A 16169-nucleotide genomic window follows, 5' to 3' on the forward strand; every position below is an offset into this window, starting at 1 on the left:
AAACATTGTGCATTTTTGACCGAAATTGCATTGTATAAAAACTCCACCCCACATCTACAGTAAAGCGTACAGTGATGATCAATCCTCTCATATAGCTCAGCCAAGGTCAGTCCAAGGTTAACGCTTAATTTTAAATCAAAATTCATCAGTCGCATAACGATGTTGTATTCCGAAAATAGCCGATCTACAAGCTCTATACGAGCTCGGAGATGGGCTATTTTTGGTGTGCCGACACTATCATACTACAAATTATTAATCAGGCTCCAGGCTCCCCTGTGGGTGTGAGCCACTATCAGATGAAGACAGAGAGAAACAGGCTGAAATAATGCATCAGTGACGTTTACACTGAACGAATAACAAATCATGTTAAAAACATTATGTTATAATTTAGCTATTGAAAAATAGCAGATCTACAAGCTCATAGCGCGCCACTCGGTGGCGCGCTATGAACTTGTAGGTCTGCTATTTTTGAAAAATCGTTAAAATGTGCCTCAAGTTCTCATGCAGATTATGTGCTGTAAACCTCAGTGATGGACAATTAGAACCACAGCACACATTTTCTTTGCATAATTATTGTCAGTAAGTGTGTGACCCCCATCTGAAACAAATAAAAAATATATATATTTCTTTTTAGATATTAGAGAAAAGCCTTCATAGACCCTGTCTGGGAAAGAATGAAGGGAAAAGGAGCAATTCAAAAGGCATCTGATTCCTATGTTTTTATATGAACGTTTGACAAGTTATACAAGATACAGCAGATACAACTGTACACCACTAGGTGGAACCCAAGGCAGCCCAAGAGCAAAAGGTCATTGTGCTTCTGGCTTGCACAGTGATTTGAAAGCACCGTTCCTTTTTGGAGCCGGGCCTAATTGGGGTCAAAGTCAGGCCATTTAAAAGTGTGGGCCTATATGTGTTCTCCATCCATAGCGCTTGAATCATCCATCCAGTTGACAGGTGCAACTTGCAAGGCCATGGATAATAAGATATACTGTAACTCTAAAGCTGACATTCTGTCAGCAAAAATTACATGCTGCTTCAAGTTGTTTTTCTGTTAAAAAAAACTAAAAACTAAACAACAATATAGAGTATCTAAAGTGTCTGGCAATGTGCTAGCTAGTGTCCATCTGACAGTCTACGTCTGATGCCGTTTTCATTCAGAGTCAGATTGTTTGATAAGATGGATGAATGGGTGTGATCAGGGACGGCCCTAGGGTCAGTAATCTTTGGGGGTTTTCTGTTTGACCTAAATTTAAAACAATCAACAGCCAATAAAGGTCCCCAGGCCTCAAACCCTTAGAGTATATATGAATAGAGACGGCACCAGAGTTCTCCTCCCATCCACTAGCATTAAGTTGCTCAAAAGCGCATGAGGCGATTTCACTCCTCCTTCCGGGTAGGAACAGAGTGCATTCTGGGATGAACAATAACATGAACGCGCTGCCGTTGACTATCATTGCACGCGTTCACGTATGAAACATTCGTTCACGTGTCAAGGGCCCAATAACATGAACGTGCGCAATGATAGTCAACGGACCAGTGCTGCAATGTCAAATCCGGCCACTATGTCCATTTCGCCTCAGGGTTTCCTCCGGGTGCCGTCTCTATTCATATAAGCTCAAACCCAGTACCGTGCAGCCCAGTTTCCCTGAAGGGCCCCTGGTCTCAATGGCTAATTTAGCCCTGGGTGTGAGAGATAATTGGGAGGAATGAAAGGACAGGACAGTAGAAATTTGATTTAACGACATGAACTCTATATAGCGTCCCGCTGGGGGCAGACATCTGGCAAGAATAGCAGATCTGCAAGCTATTCTCTAGAGCAGGGGTGCCCAAAAGGTAGATCGTGATCTACCAGTAGATAACAACGGCTGTGCAGGTAGATCACATGACATGCCCCTAAAGAATATTTCAATTAAATATATCAAAGACAATTCTTGGCATCTGTCAATTGAATTAAAGGAGACTGGATTGATTGACATCAAAAAGCGCCTGTCAGCTCAAATCCACAATGCAACATTTTGTTTTCAGTGTTGCTGTGCACAAACATCGGTAGCATTATAAATTAAATACAAAAAAAACCTACCTATTCCATTTCTCCCCCTTTATTTCCCATTCCAAGTGCATTTGTCTTATATGCAATGCCAGCGCCGCTATTCTAAAGCACCCTCAGGTACATATTTAAACTATTTTCAGGTGGGTAGATCTTGTTGAGTTGGTCATTTTGAAAGTAGCTCTCAAGTCAAAAAAGGGTGGGAACCCCTGCTCTAGAGGATCTACAGCTGTAGTGCAGGTTCAAATCATCACATTTGCAGGGCTTAAATCAGTGGATTCAAAAACGCTCTCTCTGGAATATATGCAAAGTGTGGATGCCACTCTCCTGAATGGTAGAAGATGTATAGAAGAAATAATTGTGTCTTGTAAGAGATTTCTTGTAGATCTATTTTATTTTTGGCGAAGAGGTTTGGTATATAGACTAGAGGTAAGGGTAAACCGGTAAGGGGCCTTGTGTAGACCCCAGGGGGCCTTGTGTAGACCCCAGGGGGATACCGGCCGACAAGGTATATTGTAGGGTGTCCTACCTGTATATGTACATCTTTTTTTCTTCCGTTCTATTTAGGACAAACTTTGACGTCATCGTTCCGCTTTTGGAAAGTGCCTACAACAACTGCAATGTCGGTTATGTGCTTCATATAGCTGACTTGTGTTTTGTAGCTTATGTCTAGTGTCTAATCCTACACAATATGACACTGTTTGTCAAGGTCTGGTTCGGGGGCCCACCATGGGGGTCCAAAATAAACAGTCTGTAACATAATCTTTGGGACCCCAATCTCCACTGTCAAATTGAGTGTGCAAATGGAGGGTCCATTTAGACATTTGGTGGTCCCTGAAGCCGACGTTGAGAACCATGGAGCCAGTTGCACCACCTCACACTAAGTTCAAACTTAGCCTATAGAGCTTAAACGGCTTTTTAAAAGGCTTTTAAGTCAAGCCACTTAAGCTATAACTATAGGCTACGTTTGAAAATTGAACTCGGTGTGAGGTGGTGCGTCTGGCTCCAGTGCACCATGCTAACAGAAGCATTTCTGATGAGTGCTTGCTCTTCTGTGGTGCTGCAAGATACTCAGGCGGGTCGTGTGACCACACTGCCTGACGGGAGGAAGGAAGATGAGGATGTCGAAGACAAGAAAGAGATAGAAAAAAGGAAAGGTATAGAATTAGAACATAGTTTTTTTTTTAGTTCTTTAGTACAGAGATTCTCAACTCTTTCACATCAGGGCCCAAATGTTCCTCTTTTGGTCGTGATTACGTGATTCCCTTAATACCGTAACCACATTCAACCCCACATCTCTATTTTGGACATAATAGGCAATATTTCTATATCCAGCTTTTGGTGTGTGTGCACAAACTTTGTCCTACACAACACATTAAATTCCCATTGACAATGAATGGACAATTTTACGTCATAGTGTCTGAGCAAATAGACAGTGTTTATTTTACGCCATGATGATGAGCGCCCCTCACTTCACACAGGTGTGATTTTTATTTTCAGACATTTTCAACCTAAACTTAAAAATAAAAACAAAATTCAAATAGCCAATATACAACCTCATACATGCGTTGCATTGTGAGCCTGTAGACCATATTGTGCTATTCTTTCTTATTTATTTTCTATCTGAAAATGCGCTTAAGTGGTGAATATCAGGCAACACAATGTTCCTTTCATTATCCTGTTCACCAACAGTTGCGGGAACACCGTTTGGGTCCTGATAAAATAGTTAAGGATCATTTCCATTAAACGGATCGATTGTAGCTTGTACATCCCTTTGGTTAGACCCAGATTTCGTAGGACAGTGCCACTCACCGTAACACACCCGAGAATCAGTCACTGTTGTTGTTGTGCGATGTAAACAAGTAGCATAAATTGGTCTTTAGAGTCCAGTAAAACTCCCCTCCATCTAGCCAACATTCCTCCCTTATACAGTAACAGATTAGAGCTGACCTCTCCATAGCATTGGTAGTTGCCCAGAGGCTATACTGTACTGAATACCGTGTCCCTGCTGCCGCTGTGTGACTGAGCACAGCGCCGCCGCGGGTGCAGGTATAGACGAATGTTGAACGCCGATTCTTAAACAAAGATTCCTTCCTCTCCCAAAGGGCTTCTGAAACTCTTGATCTCAGGAGAGCCCCAGGCTCAGTTTGGCGTCATATACAAAGCATTTGAAGGTAAGAGGAGGGCCGAAAACAAGCCGGGCCAGGGACTGTAGAGACAGTAGTACACGGTAGTAGACAGTAGTAGTATAGTTTGAACGCCGTTTTAAGGGCGGCTGTGGCTCAGGAGGTAGAGCAGGTCGTCCAATGATCCCTGGGTCGGCGGTTCGAATCCCGGCTCCTCCTGTCCACATGTCGAAGTGTCCTTGGGCAAGACACTGAACCCTACATTGCCTCCAATGAGTTGGTCGGTGTGAGCCTGCCACCATTGGTGTGTGAATGTGGGAAGTGAGGACGCTGGCGTCGACTGTTCGCCGCTTCACCTCCCAATGTATGAATGAATGGACCATTGTAAAGTGCTTTGAGCACTTGGAAAAGGGCTATAAAAATGCAATTCATTAAAAATGCAATTCATTATGAACCAGTAGTGCCGGTTCAAATCATCTGATTTTGCAGGGCTTAAATCAGTGGATTCAAAAACCCCTCTCTGGAATTTTATGAAAAGTGTGGATTTCCATGCACTCTCCTGAACGGTAGAAATATGTATAGAAAGAAAGAACTGTGGAGAAATTCCTCTCGTTTATTTTCTGTTTGTCCGTTTCTGTGTTGTTTTTCTCATCTGCATCGGTCTGCCCCTTGTCATTCTGCATGTGTGTCTGTACCATTCATCACAATCTAAGGTAAGTAACAACCACACATCAATTCAACTTCGTCACATGATACATCCGATTATACAAACTGTTGTTCGTCATACAAATGGCAGCTCTGACATTATTTATGTTAATCCATTTTGGAAAGATGTTTGTCAATTATTCATGTAATGACTGCATCCATGGCTCTCCCAGGCTGGTTCTCGTAATACACCATACCTTGTCTTTCATTGTTATCAATTAACTAGCGATAAATACTCCTAAGGTAGCATCTTGACTGTTTGCGTTAATCTGAGGAACAATGTCCCATTGCCTCCCTCGTCTGTGCAGTAATTGGCCATTTATATTTAATTAGGCAGTTCTCTCCCCCCCTGCGAATAGGGTTCCTTCAGTGCTGAGAGCAGCATTTTATGGCGCTTCCTTTAAACCAACCCATTAATATTTCAGCTGGCATCATCAACCAAACAATAATAAAATAATAATGTGACGGCTGATTAAACAGCTAAACTCCGACTTTTTAATGTGCATTTAAATGTGTATTTGCATAAACATGCCCGGTAAACGCCTCTTTAGAGGACAGTGATGCCTTGAAGCACGACTTCTAAAGCTTAATAAAACCTTAATTAGGTACCACGATGATCTGAACGAGAAATGTAGAGCAACCCACCCAGCACACATGCACGCACACGTGCGCGCGCACACACACACTCAACTCTGACTCACTCTGAGAGTGTACAAATGTAACCAATTGACTGCTCATGGGTCCATTTCGTTACATCTGTGTACACTCTCAGAGTAAACGTAATACTGAGGATCTTACTGTATAAGCATAATGTTAATGATGTCATACATGCAACATAATGGTATTCCACCCTTTTTTTCCACAGTATCACATTAAGCATAATGTTTTTATTTTATACATTTACAATTTGGAGGATTAAAACGTAATTCCATGAGGCATGTTTTAGCACGATTTTTCAAAAATAGCAGACCTACAAGTTCATAGCGCGCCACTCGGTGGCGCGCTATGAGCTTGTAGATCTGCTTTTTTTCAATAGCTAAATTATAACATAATGTATGTAACCACCAAAAGGGGTTGAAAAGCTTTCCTAAAATGTGTTTAGATCACCGTTTTCATAGCAGTGCTTTACAATGTTTTATCTTGGATCAAATTAAAAGAAACACCGTCGACTGTTGCAAAGGGCGACTCTAGGCTCATTAGCATGGAGAATGGAATGAAGAAACATTCGCGGAATTAGTGTTACAATGTTACCAAAATGTCAGTGTTACACACGTGTAACAATGTTACCATAATGTTAGAGTGTAACACACCACTAGTGTTACACTGTTAAACTGCGCTCAGACCCGAGTATATAAATTTGCTCGGTTCGCCCCGTTTGTGCCGTGCCAGGTCACGCCGCGCCCGTTCGCGCAACCTCTCTTCTTTGCATCGACTTTGTATGTAATCGCGGCGCTCTAACCATCCAAGTCTGAACGCACCTTTAGTATTGATTGATTGATTGATTGAAATATTTATTAACAGTTTGCAGAATTACAGTACATTTCAAGCACAAACTCAATACAAAGACTGTTAACTGTGAGTGGACGACCCAATTAAGCATTACACTTGTTTACAAGAGGGTCCACCATGTTCAATTCATCAAAACATTTAGAGACGTACAAATAGTAGCTTTTATAGCATGACATAAAGAGGGTGTAATCCATGTAGTTCCATGTCCTAGTGTTGATTTCCTCGACTAATACTATGACAAGAAATGTCCGTCGACTACCTTTTTTCACTGACAAAAACTAAATGGAAACTAAATTAAAACTAAGCTATGATGACTAAAAACTAAGACTACATATATTGACAATTTCGTCAACAAATAAAAACTAGACTAAAATGTTAGGAAGGGACTAGTGGACCAGAGATCCAGTATGAGTCATTTTACACATGGTTGCATGCTGAAAGTAGCAGATCTACAAGCTTGCGACACGTTGCGACTAAATCAACTGTAGATTTAGTCGACTAAAATTGTATGATATTTAATCGGCTAAAACTAGACTAACACTAAAACATTCCGGGTGACTAAAATTTGACTAAAACTTACTAAAAACTATTCAAGAGACTATGACAAACTAAAATCTAAATTTGCAGTTAAAATCAACACTGTCCGACACAGGATTTGAACCTATAGGTCGGCTGTGTGGGGGAAAAACCCTTGTGCTGCTCTTGGAAAAATGGAATCCCTGCTTGGACATGAGGGGACTTAAGGCTTATAACTGAAGGACCTCCAGGATCAATAAAGTGTACACCAGTATCTTATTGGAAGAACAGGGGGAGACCACCTCCAACAACTGCACATGTGCTAGTTGTATATTGCATTAACACACTCGTTTCATTCATTAAAATATAAATTGCAGCTTTAAAAGCACTTACAAGCATACGCACGCACGCACGCACGCACGCACGCACGCACGCACGCACGCACGCACGATACAGGATACAGGATACAGAGTGGAATTCCCGTCAGCATAGCACAGTAAAACATAGTCAGCAGTATTATATTGTTGTAATGGAGGGGGGAGGGGGATTTAAGTGGTCACTGTCTATTGAACTAATAGTAAGCAAAACCAAATAGCAGTAAAAGGCAATATCCTTTGATTGTACACAATCATGCTCTAATACAGTGGTTTTCAACCCATTTCATGTCAAGGCCTATTATTTATTCAGTATTTATTATTTAAGCCATGGACCACCATTTGTTAGATTTAGCCTTGCAGACCCAAAACTAAAGAATATTTTGTTGTTGTTGAATAAGATTTGGTCCACAATTCCATGCTGTGTTGATGTTGGTACCATTAGGAGAGACAACAGGCAATATACATTCTCTAATTGTGTAGACTTGTTGTAAATTAAGTAATGCAGATGTTTAACAATAATGTAACTCTTGCTAGATGTAAATGCAGGATGTCCTATAAAGATATAAGGGTCCATTTGGTTACCAACTCATTTAGCTGGAGACCACCTGGAACCCCCTCAAGGACCACTGGTGGTCCCCGGACCACTGGTTGAAAACCACTGCTCGAATACACAATAAGGGAAAAAGGATGTAACATTACATAAACTTGGAGTAAAACCCGTTTTTATTAATAACATACGAATATTTACATACATTTAAATATATATGACACGCGGAGCCACTCAGGTAAATAAACTTAAGCATACTGAGACTCTGTGGTCTGTGCGGTCCACTGACCGACCCACCAACGCACCCTCTACCTTGTGAACTTGTAGATCGGATATCTTTGGTGAAGAGATTTTGTGTAGACGAGGGGAAAAAGTGGTCCAACTGCAGCTATTGTAACTCAGTCAATTTATTTATTTACAAAGAATAGAGGGTTTAAGTGGTTAAATGAATAGTGTTGATTTCGTTGACTAAAACTATGACAACTACCTTTTTTCACTGACGAAAACGACTAAAAATAAAAACTAAGCCATGATGACTAAAACTAAGACTATAAATATACTGACATTTTCGTCAACAGATAAAAACTAGACTAAAATGTTAGGGAGGGACTAGTGGAGAAGAGATCATTATTATTAGTTTGGTTGTGCTCGGGTTGTTGCGCTCTGAAAAGATGCAACCAACTGTAAAATCTGCCAAAACACCATCAAGGCCCGCAAAAATGCATTTTTGTCGACAAAAAACAACTGTAGATTTAGTTGACTAAAATCGGATGATATTTAATCGACTAAAGGCTAGACTATAACACTAAAACATTTCAGATGACTAAAATATGACAAAAACAAAATTAAGTTGTATTCCCAAAGACTACGGACTAAAACTTAAAAATCAAAATTCGCTGAACAAAATCAACACCGAATGAATACTGCGGCATTGACTGTGCACTGTACTATTTTTTCTCTCTCTCCTCTCCCTTTCCAGACTGTGAGTGTTATGGCCACTCCAACCGTTGCAGCTACATCGAGTACCTGAACATTGTGACGTGTGTCAGCTGTAAGCACAACACCAGAGGGCAGAACTGCCAGCACTGCAGACTGGGCTACTTCCGCAACGCCTCCACCGAACTGGACGACGAGGGCGTCTGCATAGGTGAGTGTGGACAACGCACGGAGCAGTGTTGATTTTGACGGCACATTTTGATGTTTAGTTTTGGTCACAGTCTCTTGAATAGTTTTCATTGTAGTCACAATTTGAGTCACCCGGAATGTTTTAGTGTTAGTCTAGTTTTAGTCGGCTAAATCTACAGTCGATTAGTTTAGTCGACTAAAATGTATTTTGGTCGAGCCTTCGGTGATGCCGTCGTAATGGCTGATTTTACACTTGCTGAAAGTTGCCGATCTACGAGCTCACAACGCGTCGCGCTGCGAGGGATTGACGAAATTGTCAATATATGTAGTCTTAGTTTTAGTCATCATACCTTAGTTTTCATTTAGTTCGTCAGTGAAAAAAGGTAGTCGACGAACATTTTTCGTCATAGTATTAGTTGACGAAATCAACACTGGTGTGCCGGGACTTTCTTTTTTAACCACTTTTACCGCGCCATTTGCACTATTTTTGGCAACGAACGTGATTATTTTTTCTTTTTTTAAGATTTGTTTTTGGCTTTTCTGCCTTTATTGATAGTATCAAGTGAAGATAGACAGGAAAAAGGGAGAGAGAGAGAGAAGGGGAGAGACATGCAGCAAAGGTCGTCATGAACGGGACTCAAACATGCAACGTGCTGTCAGGCCGGAGCCTATATGTGGCATGTGCCTGAACCACTAGGCCAACAGGCGCCCTGGCAACGTGCTGTCAGGCCGGAGCCTATATGTGGCATGCACCTGAACCACTTGGCCAACAGGCGCCCTGGCAATGTACTGCATGTACTTTCACAGGTCATACATTTTCCATATGTACAAAAGCGGCATGTCTTGGTAGGAGGTCACTCCTCTTGCATTTGCTGCGGAGCTAAAATCTGGTGTTGATTGGGATCCATCTGTAGGTGGACTGTGGGGGGTTGGAGGGTAAGCTCGCACGGTTGGAAGGACAACGAGGGCCGGGGCCTCGGAGTCAGCACAAATGAGGCCCCACGCGGTCAAAATCCTCAGTGTTAATTGATCCATTTGTAACTTCCAGACTGTACTTCAGAGTTCAAACTAACTATGGATTTTACAGTGCATTTGCTTGCATTATGCGCCAGCACAGTTGCACACCATGCAGGGTGGGAGGGAAAAAAAAGGAATAGATCACACCGGCACACCTCTGGTGCGCAAAACCTTCACTAACGTTGCATTTTTCACTCACTCTCCATTACTCATTCTCACTTCATCATATGGTGACGCTTGGTCATACCTTCCGCATCCGATGCTGACACAGAGGACATCCTTGCACGTGCCATAATTTGTCAAGGACAGATCAAAAACCTGATTCCCACCTCGGTGGGGATCGGTATGCAAACTGGACGACGGTGGCTGAGTCGGCAGATGCGGGATTCGCACCACTCTGCGCAAGCACTCGCTTGCTTGGCACTCTGGTGATGACGAGTATTCGCTTGGCTTTGACCTCACACGAGTCTAACGCCCAGGATTCGTACTCGGGTTCTCCCGTGTGAAAGTCCAATATCTTAACCACTAGACCAAAGGGATATCCCAATGTTCCAGGGGTGAGATATTAGACTTTTGAGGCCATCAGGCGAGCACACCTCGCAAGGGCCTGGCGGTGCCTGCCTTGTTTTTAAACGGTTTAAATAGTGTTTACATATTTTCAATGTTTTTTTTTTAATGCCAACATCATCTTCATCTCTTCCACGCGCAGTGCACATTCCATTGTCACGTGACTTGGATTTGGCATAATGCTTTTGGACCCAGTGACACCAAGGGGGATCCTGACCAAGCGTTTGTAGTATTAGTATGTGACGGGTTGAGAGTGGGACTATGTTGAACAGATTTAGTTCATATATAGGTGACCTGTTATAGCCCTAGAACAGACAAAGTACATGTGTGCATATAACCTACTGTAGGCCATACGGTACAGTATGCATGCATGTACTTTGCCATATGACAAATAGCGGAAATAGCCAATCTACAAGCTCACAATGTGTCACATTGAATATTGTTGGGGAAAAGGTTTGATATTTTTGGGAAATCTTTCGATGATAGGTACAGGTTCAAAGTGGTTAACCCATTCTGGACGGGAACCCCTTTTGGTGTTTTAACTAAGCATTATGTTATACTTTAGCTACTTAAAAATAGCAGATCTACAAGCTTATAGCGCGCCACCGAGTGGCACGCTACGAGCTATAGAGGTCTGCTATTTTTGAAAAAACGTCAGGCCTAATGAATACCGGTACACATTTGTCCCTTTCTCCAGAGTGTAACTGTAACCAGCTGGGTTCTGTCCACGACCGATGCAACGGTACCGGATACTGCCAGTGTAAAGACGGCGCTACCGGAAACAAGTGTGACGACTGTCTGTCTGGATACTACTGGAAACAAGGGTGTTACCGTGAGTATAGCCTACTGGGCCAGTGGTGGGGAAAGTACTCAAATGTTTTACTTAACACATTGACTGCGGATAATTAAAATCGTGTAATAACCTTCACTGCTGAGTATTTCACTGACCTTTGGAGAATCATCCCGGCACTAATGTAGGTCCGTTTCAAAAAATCTGCCAGAATATATTCCATTTGTAATAGTGTACAAAAATATTCCACAGTCACGACAATAACAACAGCTGGGAACTGTGGGACACGGGCGTGGCCATTGCCCCTCGTTGACTTTGCATTGCGCCTCAATTTCATGCCATAGTAAATGCTACATTCATGGACAGGACAGTGCAGTTTTTTTACAGACAGGTAAAAGGGCATCTAGGGGCTCATCATGCCCCCTTTGATGTCTATGTGTGCACGTGCCTGACTGTGCTACTTACAGTAATCCATGCATATCTCAATATTCCCTTTAGTCCTCAAGGGAATGGATCATGTAGCTCATTAGTAGCATCAGCTGCATGCTCCTTTAATTGATGACCGTGTCGCACCTTAACCCCATTACTGAGATCCTATACCAACCACTAGCATCTACCATCCAGTCAGGGACCTGTGTGTCAAATACACACTCATTCAAATGCACACTTACACCTACACACATGTGCACGTGTGTCTGTGTGCGTCTGTGTGCGTCTGTGTGTGCGCGTGTGCGTGCGTGCGTGCGTACATGCTTTTGGAAAGCATCCTTATTTATTGCAGTGCGGGGCCTATGTGTTTGTTAACTATTAATAACACGAGGCTTGACATCTTAAGTCTAAATGTAGTATAATGCAAAAAGACCTTGTTATCCTTTGAGTAACAATGGTGCTGTAGTTATTTTAGGTATGTCTCCTCATGGTCCCGCCCCCCCCTTCCTCGCGCACACAACCAGACAGACACAGTTTCTCCGTGTTTTTAGGTCAAGTTTCTTGTACAGTGTAACTACCCCTTTGTTTTCTCTAATGACTTTTATAGCTTTTTAATGACGTTATTCATTCATATAAAGATTACCTGAGCACATTATACAAATTATATTATGAGGTGGATGTTCCTCAAAAACAATGATTTTTAACTCTAACCCAGAGAAAGTGTGTGCTCGAGAGAAAAAAAAACAGACAGGGGGGAAAAAGATTGCGGTAACAAAAAGGCAGGTGTTGCCTGTTATTGTCCCTGAGGCAAAGCTGGGAGAATTTATCTTGCCTCTTTCACTTCTGTCTTCCTTTTTCTCCCAGGTTCCTTTTGCCCTGAATTCTACTCCTCTGACTGCATCTCGGTTTTCCCTTCACGCGGTTTCTTAATTTGATGCTCTGCATCTTGTTTCTCTTCACGTCGTTTCTCATTATGCCCCTTTATCTAGGGCTGTCATGATCATCACAATTTTTTTGACGATGAATTGTGTCGTACAATTTTACATACGATTTAATTGTGTTTTTCCGTTGAACACGGGAACATAAAAATTGCATTGCTTGTTTCGCCTTTTAGGTTTTGTAACCATGGGGCAGATATGACCAAATCACTTACACTATACATAGAAATGTATCAAAATAAAAAATCTAGGCCTACTACAGAGCAACATAGGCCATCATTAATTTAAAAAAATAGTGGAAATAGCTTGTGGATCGGCCACTATTTCTATTTCTGTAAATTGAAAATGTATTGCGATTAGGCGATTATGTAATAATTGTGACAAGCCAGTCTGTATCTTCCATTTCCCTTCACACTGTTTCTCACTAGAGAACAAAACACAGGTCGAAGAGGATACAGAGGTCTATAGTATAGACCTCTGTATCCTCTTCGACCTGTGTTTTGTTCTCTAGATACACCTGTCAGGTCTTTTTGTTACCTGCCAGTGTCATTCTGTCTGTTACTGTCTCCTTCTTTTTGGATATTCTTTCCCCCCCTTCCTCAACTTCTTCTCTCCCATCTCCCTTGCCAGTGGTTTTCAAATGCAGGGCCACCAGGGGGCGCCAGGACAGCTAGTTGGAGGACAAGTCAAACAAAAAGCATTAAAATATATATTTGTATATATATAAAAAAAAAAAATTAAATCACTTTAAAACTGGCGTCCGCAAGTTGGCCATCTTAGCAATTTTCTTTTTCAAATATTTAAAGCCATGTCACAGTAGGGGGGCACATAATATAATATATATTATATAATGTCTGTGATTGTACATACATTTCATGTATTCGTATACATAATGTCGTCCGTGTGAAGCTCGTGGAAAAGTGGAGATATTTGACTAAACACACATTTTCTGCCAGAACTTTCACATGGATATGAGTCTTATAGGAATTATTTATTGGGTGAGTAGTACACATTGGACCAGCTTGGACCACATTCATGCCGCGCATGTCCCGCTGCTATAACTGCGAGCGGAGGACACCGATCTATGGCTGTGTATTGGGAATACATGGAATGTATCACAGTGAAGGTGCTTTAAATGGTAGATTTTACTTTTAGCTTTTGGTCCTCTTGTCCCGTTTTACTGCTCACTGCGGTGGGGCTGACCTACGTACATTTCACTGCATTTTAACCCATTTAGGCCTGACGTCGAAATTTTAAAAATGTCTTCTAAATCCTGAAAAACCTCTGTTTCTATATCAGTGGTGCTCAATATTTCATGTCAAGGACCCCAAAAATTATATGAAATTGGCCACCGACTCGCATCTGAAAATGTTGTTCCAGAAGCCCCCAGAAGCAAAGATCGGAGTTAAAATGTTCACTCTGGAATAACATATATTGAAAGATTTGAGGCACATTTTCACGATTTCTCAAAAATAGCAGACCTACAAGTTCATAGCGCGCCACTCGGTGGCGTGCTATGAGCTTGTAGGTCTGCTATTTTTCAATAGCTAAAGTATAACAATGCTTAAAACACCAAAAGGGGTTCCCGCCCAAAATTAGTTAAAAATACGTATACTTTTTTAAATATGTATGTGACAAATAAAGATTGATTGATTGAATGATTGACATTCTAGGGCTATAGGGGCACAGCCAGATGCTATGGCTATATGGGGGGGTCCTTGACATGGAAATGTTTGTGAACCCCTGTCCTATATGTCGTCTACTTTTCTCTCCCCCCACCCCGCAGCTAACAATTGTGACGAGGAGCTGCTCCTGTGCCAGAACGGAGGGACCTGCTACCAGAACCAGAAGTGCATCTGCCCTCCGGAGTTCAAGGGGGTGCTGTGCCAAGACCCTCGCTGCGAAAGCGGCAAGACCTGCAGCGTCGCCGCGCCTTTCCCCCGCCTCTCCGCGGCCACCCTGCCGCTCTGCTTTCTGCTGTCCCGCCTCCTGACCACATTAACTTGACACTGAGCTGCCACCGCCCTGTGACAGAGGGGGTGGTGTGTGTGTGTGTGTGGGTGCGTGTGCGTGCGTGCGTGCGTGCGTGTGTCATATGTATGCGGATTGTAGTGAAGGGTGACCCTGCCTGCACAAGGAGGGCCATCATAGTCAACGGGGGCCCCTATCAACACTTTGCAACACACATACTTTCGCACGAGTGCACACAGACATATGCACATATGCACATTGACGCCTGATGTATACCAAGTTGCGCACCGGCGTCCTGCACCGGAAATGGTCGATCTATAAACTCTTAAAAGCTTATAGATCCACTATTTTCTGTGCTAGACACGGCGTGCGACAAAGTCAGACTGCAGTTTTCAGACACTGTCTCACACACATACACACCTCACGGGACTGTTACTGAGAATGCACCCAGATGGGACTGTGTATCGGACGAGAAAAGGACGAACTTCCGAGCCAAGCGGATGCAGACAGGGGGACACGAACAATAACAACCAAACCACTGTCTCTATCCCTTTATTCCAGAGCTGGGACGATGTGCATCATACCAAAAATGCGTAAAAACAAAAGAGAAACACTTTACGTCACTACTGTTTTCACGTCGGAGAGAGGAGGGGGGACCGGCTGTCGTAAAAAACGGGACTTTTTTGTTGTGTTTTTCACCCTTGGTTGTTGGCTGAGAACCTCCATCTCCATAAAGACTGATATTACTGATGAACAATGTGTCCTCTTAGACTTAGTGGGGTTTTTGTTTGACATGTGGAGGCTGGGAGGGAGGCGGTGTGCGTGCGTGCGTGTGTGCGTGCGTGCACGCGCACACACGTGTGTGTGACTGTGTGTGTGTGTGTTACTATACTTGTGAGGGCCAAATGTCCCTGCAAGTATAGTAGAATCGGCTATTTTCAGTGCGCAACACCAGAGTGCAACTCTGGTTTTAGAGCTAGGGTTAAGAATGGCAAAAACAAAATGGTAAAAAATGTCATTCATACAATTGCCTTTTGATATCCTCACATCACAAGTATAGTAATACCTATAGTGTGTGTGTGAGAGTGTGTGTGTGTGTGTGTGTGTGTGTGTGTGTGTGTGTGTGTGTGTGTGTGTGTGTGTGTGTGTGTGCGCAAGAGAACCTGCTGCTGAGGCCTACATAGAATATTAACCAGGTTTCATTTGTTCTCAAAAGATGAGACTTGATTTCACGTTTTCTTCTATTTCTGCTGCAAATTTTTATTTATTTATTCTATCTTCTGTCATTGTATCTAATGTGCCCACTTACAGTCGCTGAGATTATACATATAATATTCAGAGGGTTATGAATAATACAATTTAGTCACTACTATGGTTGTTATAGGAATGAGTGATTGTTGCCACACTTAGCGAGATTTTATCTTCACAACAGTATTCAGGAAACAGAATTTAACAGAATTTATCTTATCAGAAATCTAAAAGAGAGAAAAGATATCAAAGTA

The 16169-nt window shown here is 42.4% G+C and overlaps 1 protein-coding gene across 1 annotated transcript in view; it reads left to right on the forward strand.

Moving 5' to 3' along the window:
- ntng2b (netrin g2b) overlaps positions 1 to 14703 on the forward strand; it is a gene marked incomplete at both ends in the record, with an annotated part of 85234 nt that extends 70531 nt beyond the window's left edge. Inside the window, 3 exons of the mRNA XM_079523965.1 lie at positions 8810 to 8977; positions 11237 to 11371; positions 14483 to 14703. Coding sequence (XP_079380091.1) covers positions 8810 to 8977; positions 11237 to 11371; positions 14483 to 14703 — 524 coding nt within the window. The remainder of the gene's footprint in view (positions 1 to 8809; positions 8978 to 11236; positions 11372 to 14482) is intronic.
- Between the last annotated feature and the right edge of the window lie 1466 nt (positions 14704 to 16169).

This window comes from Electrona antarctica (genome assembly GCF_951216825.1).
Source record: "Electrona antarctica genome assembly, chromosome: 16".
NCBI classification, from domain to species: domain Eukaryota; kingdom Metazoa; phylum Chordata; class Actinopteri; order Myctophiformes; family Myctophidae; genus Electrona; species Electrona antarctica.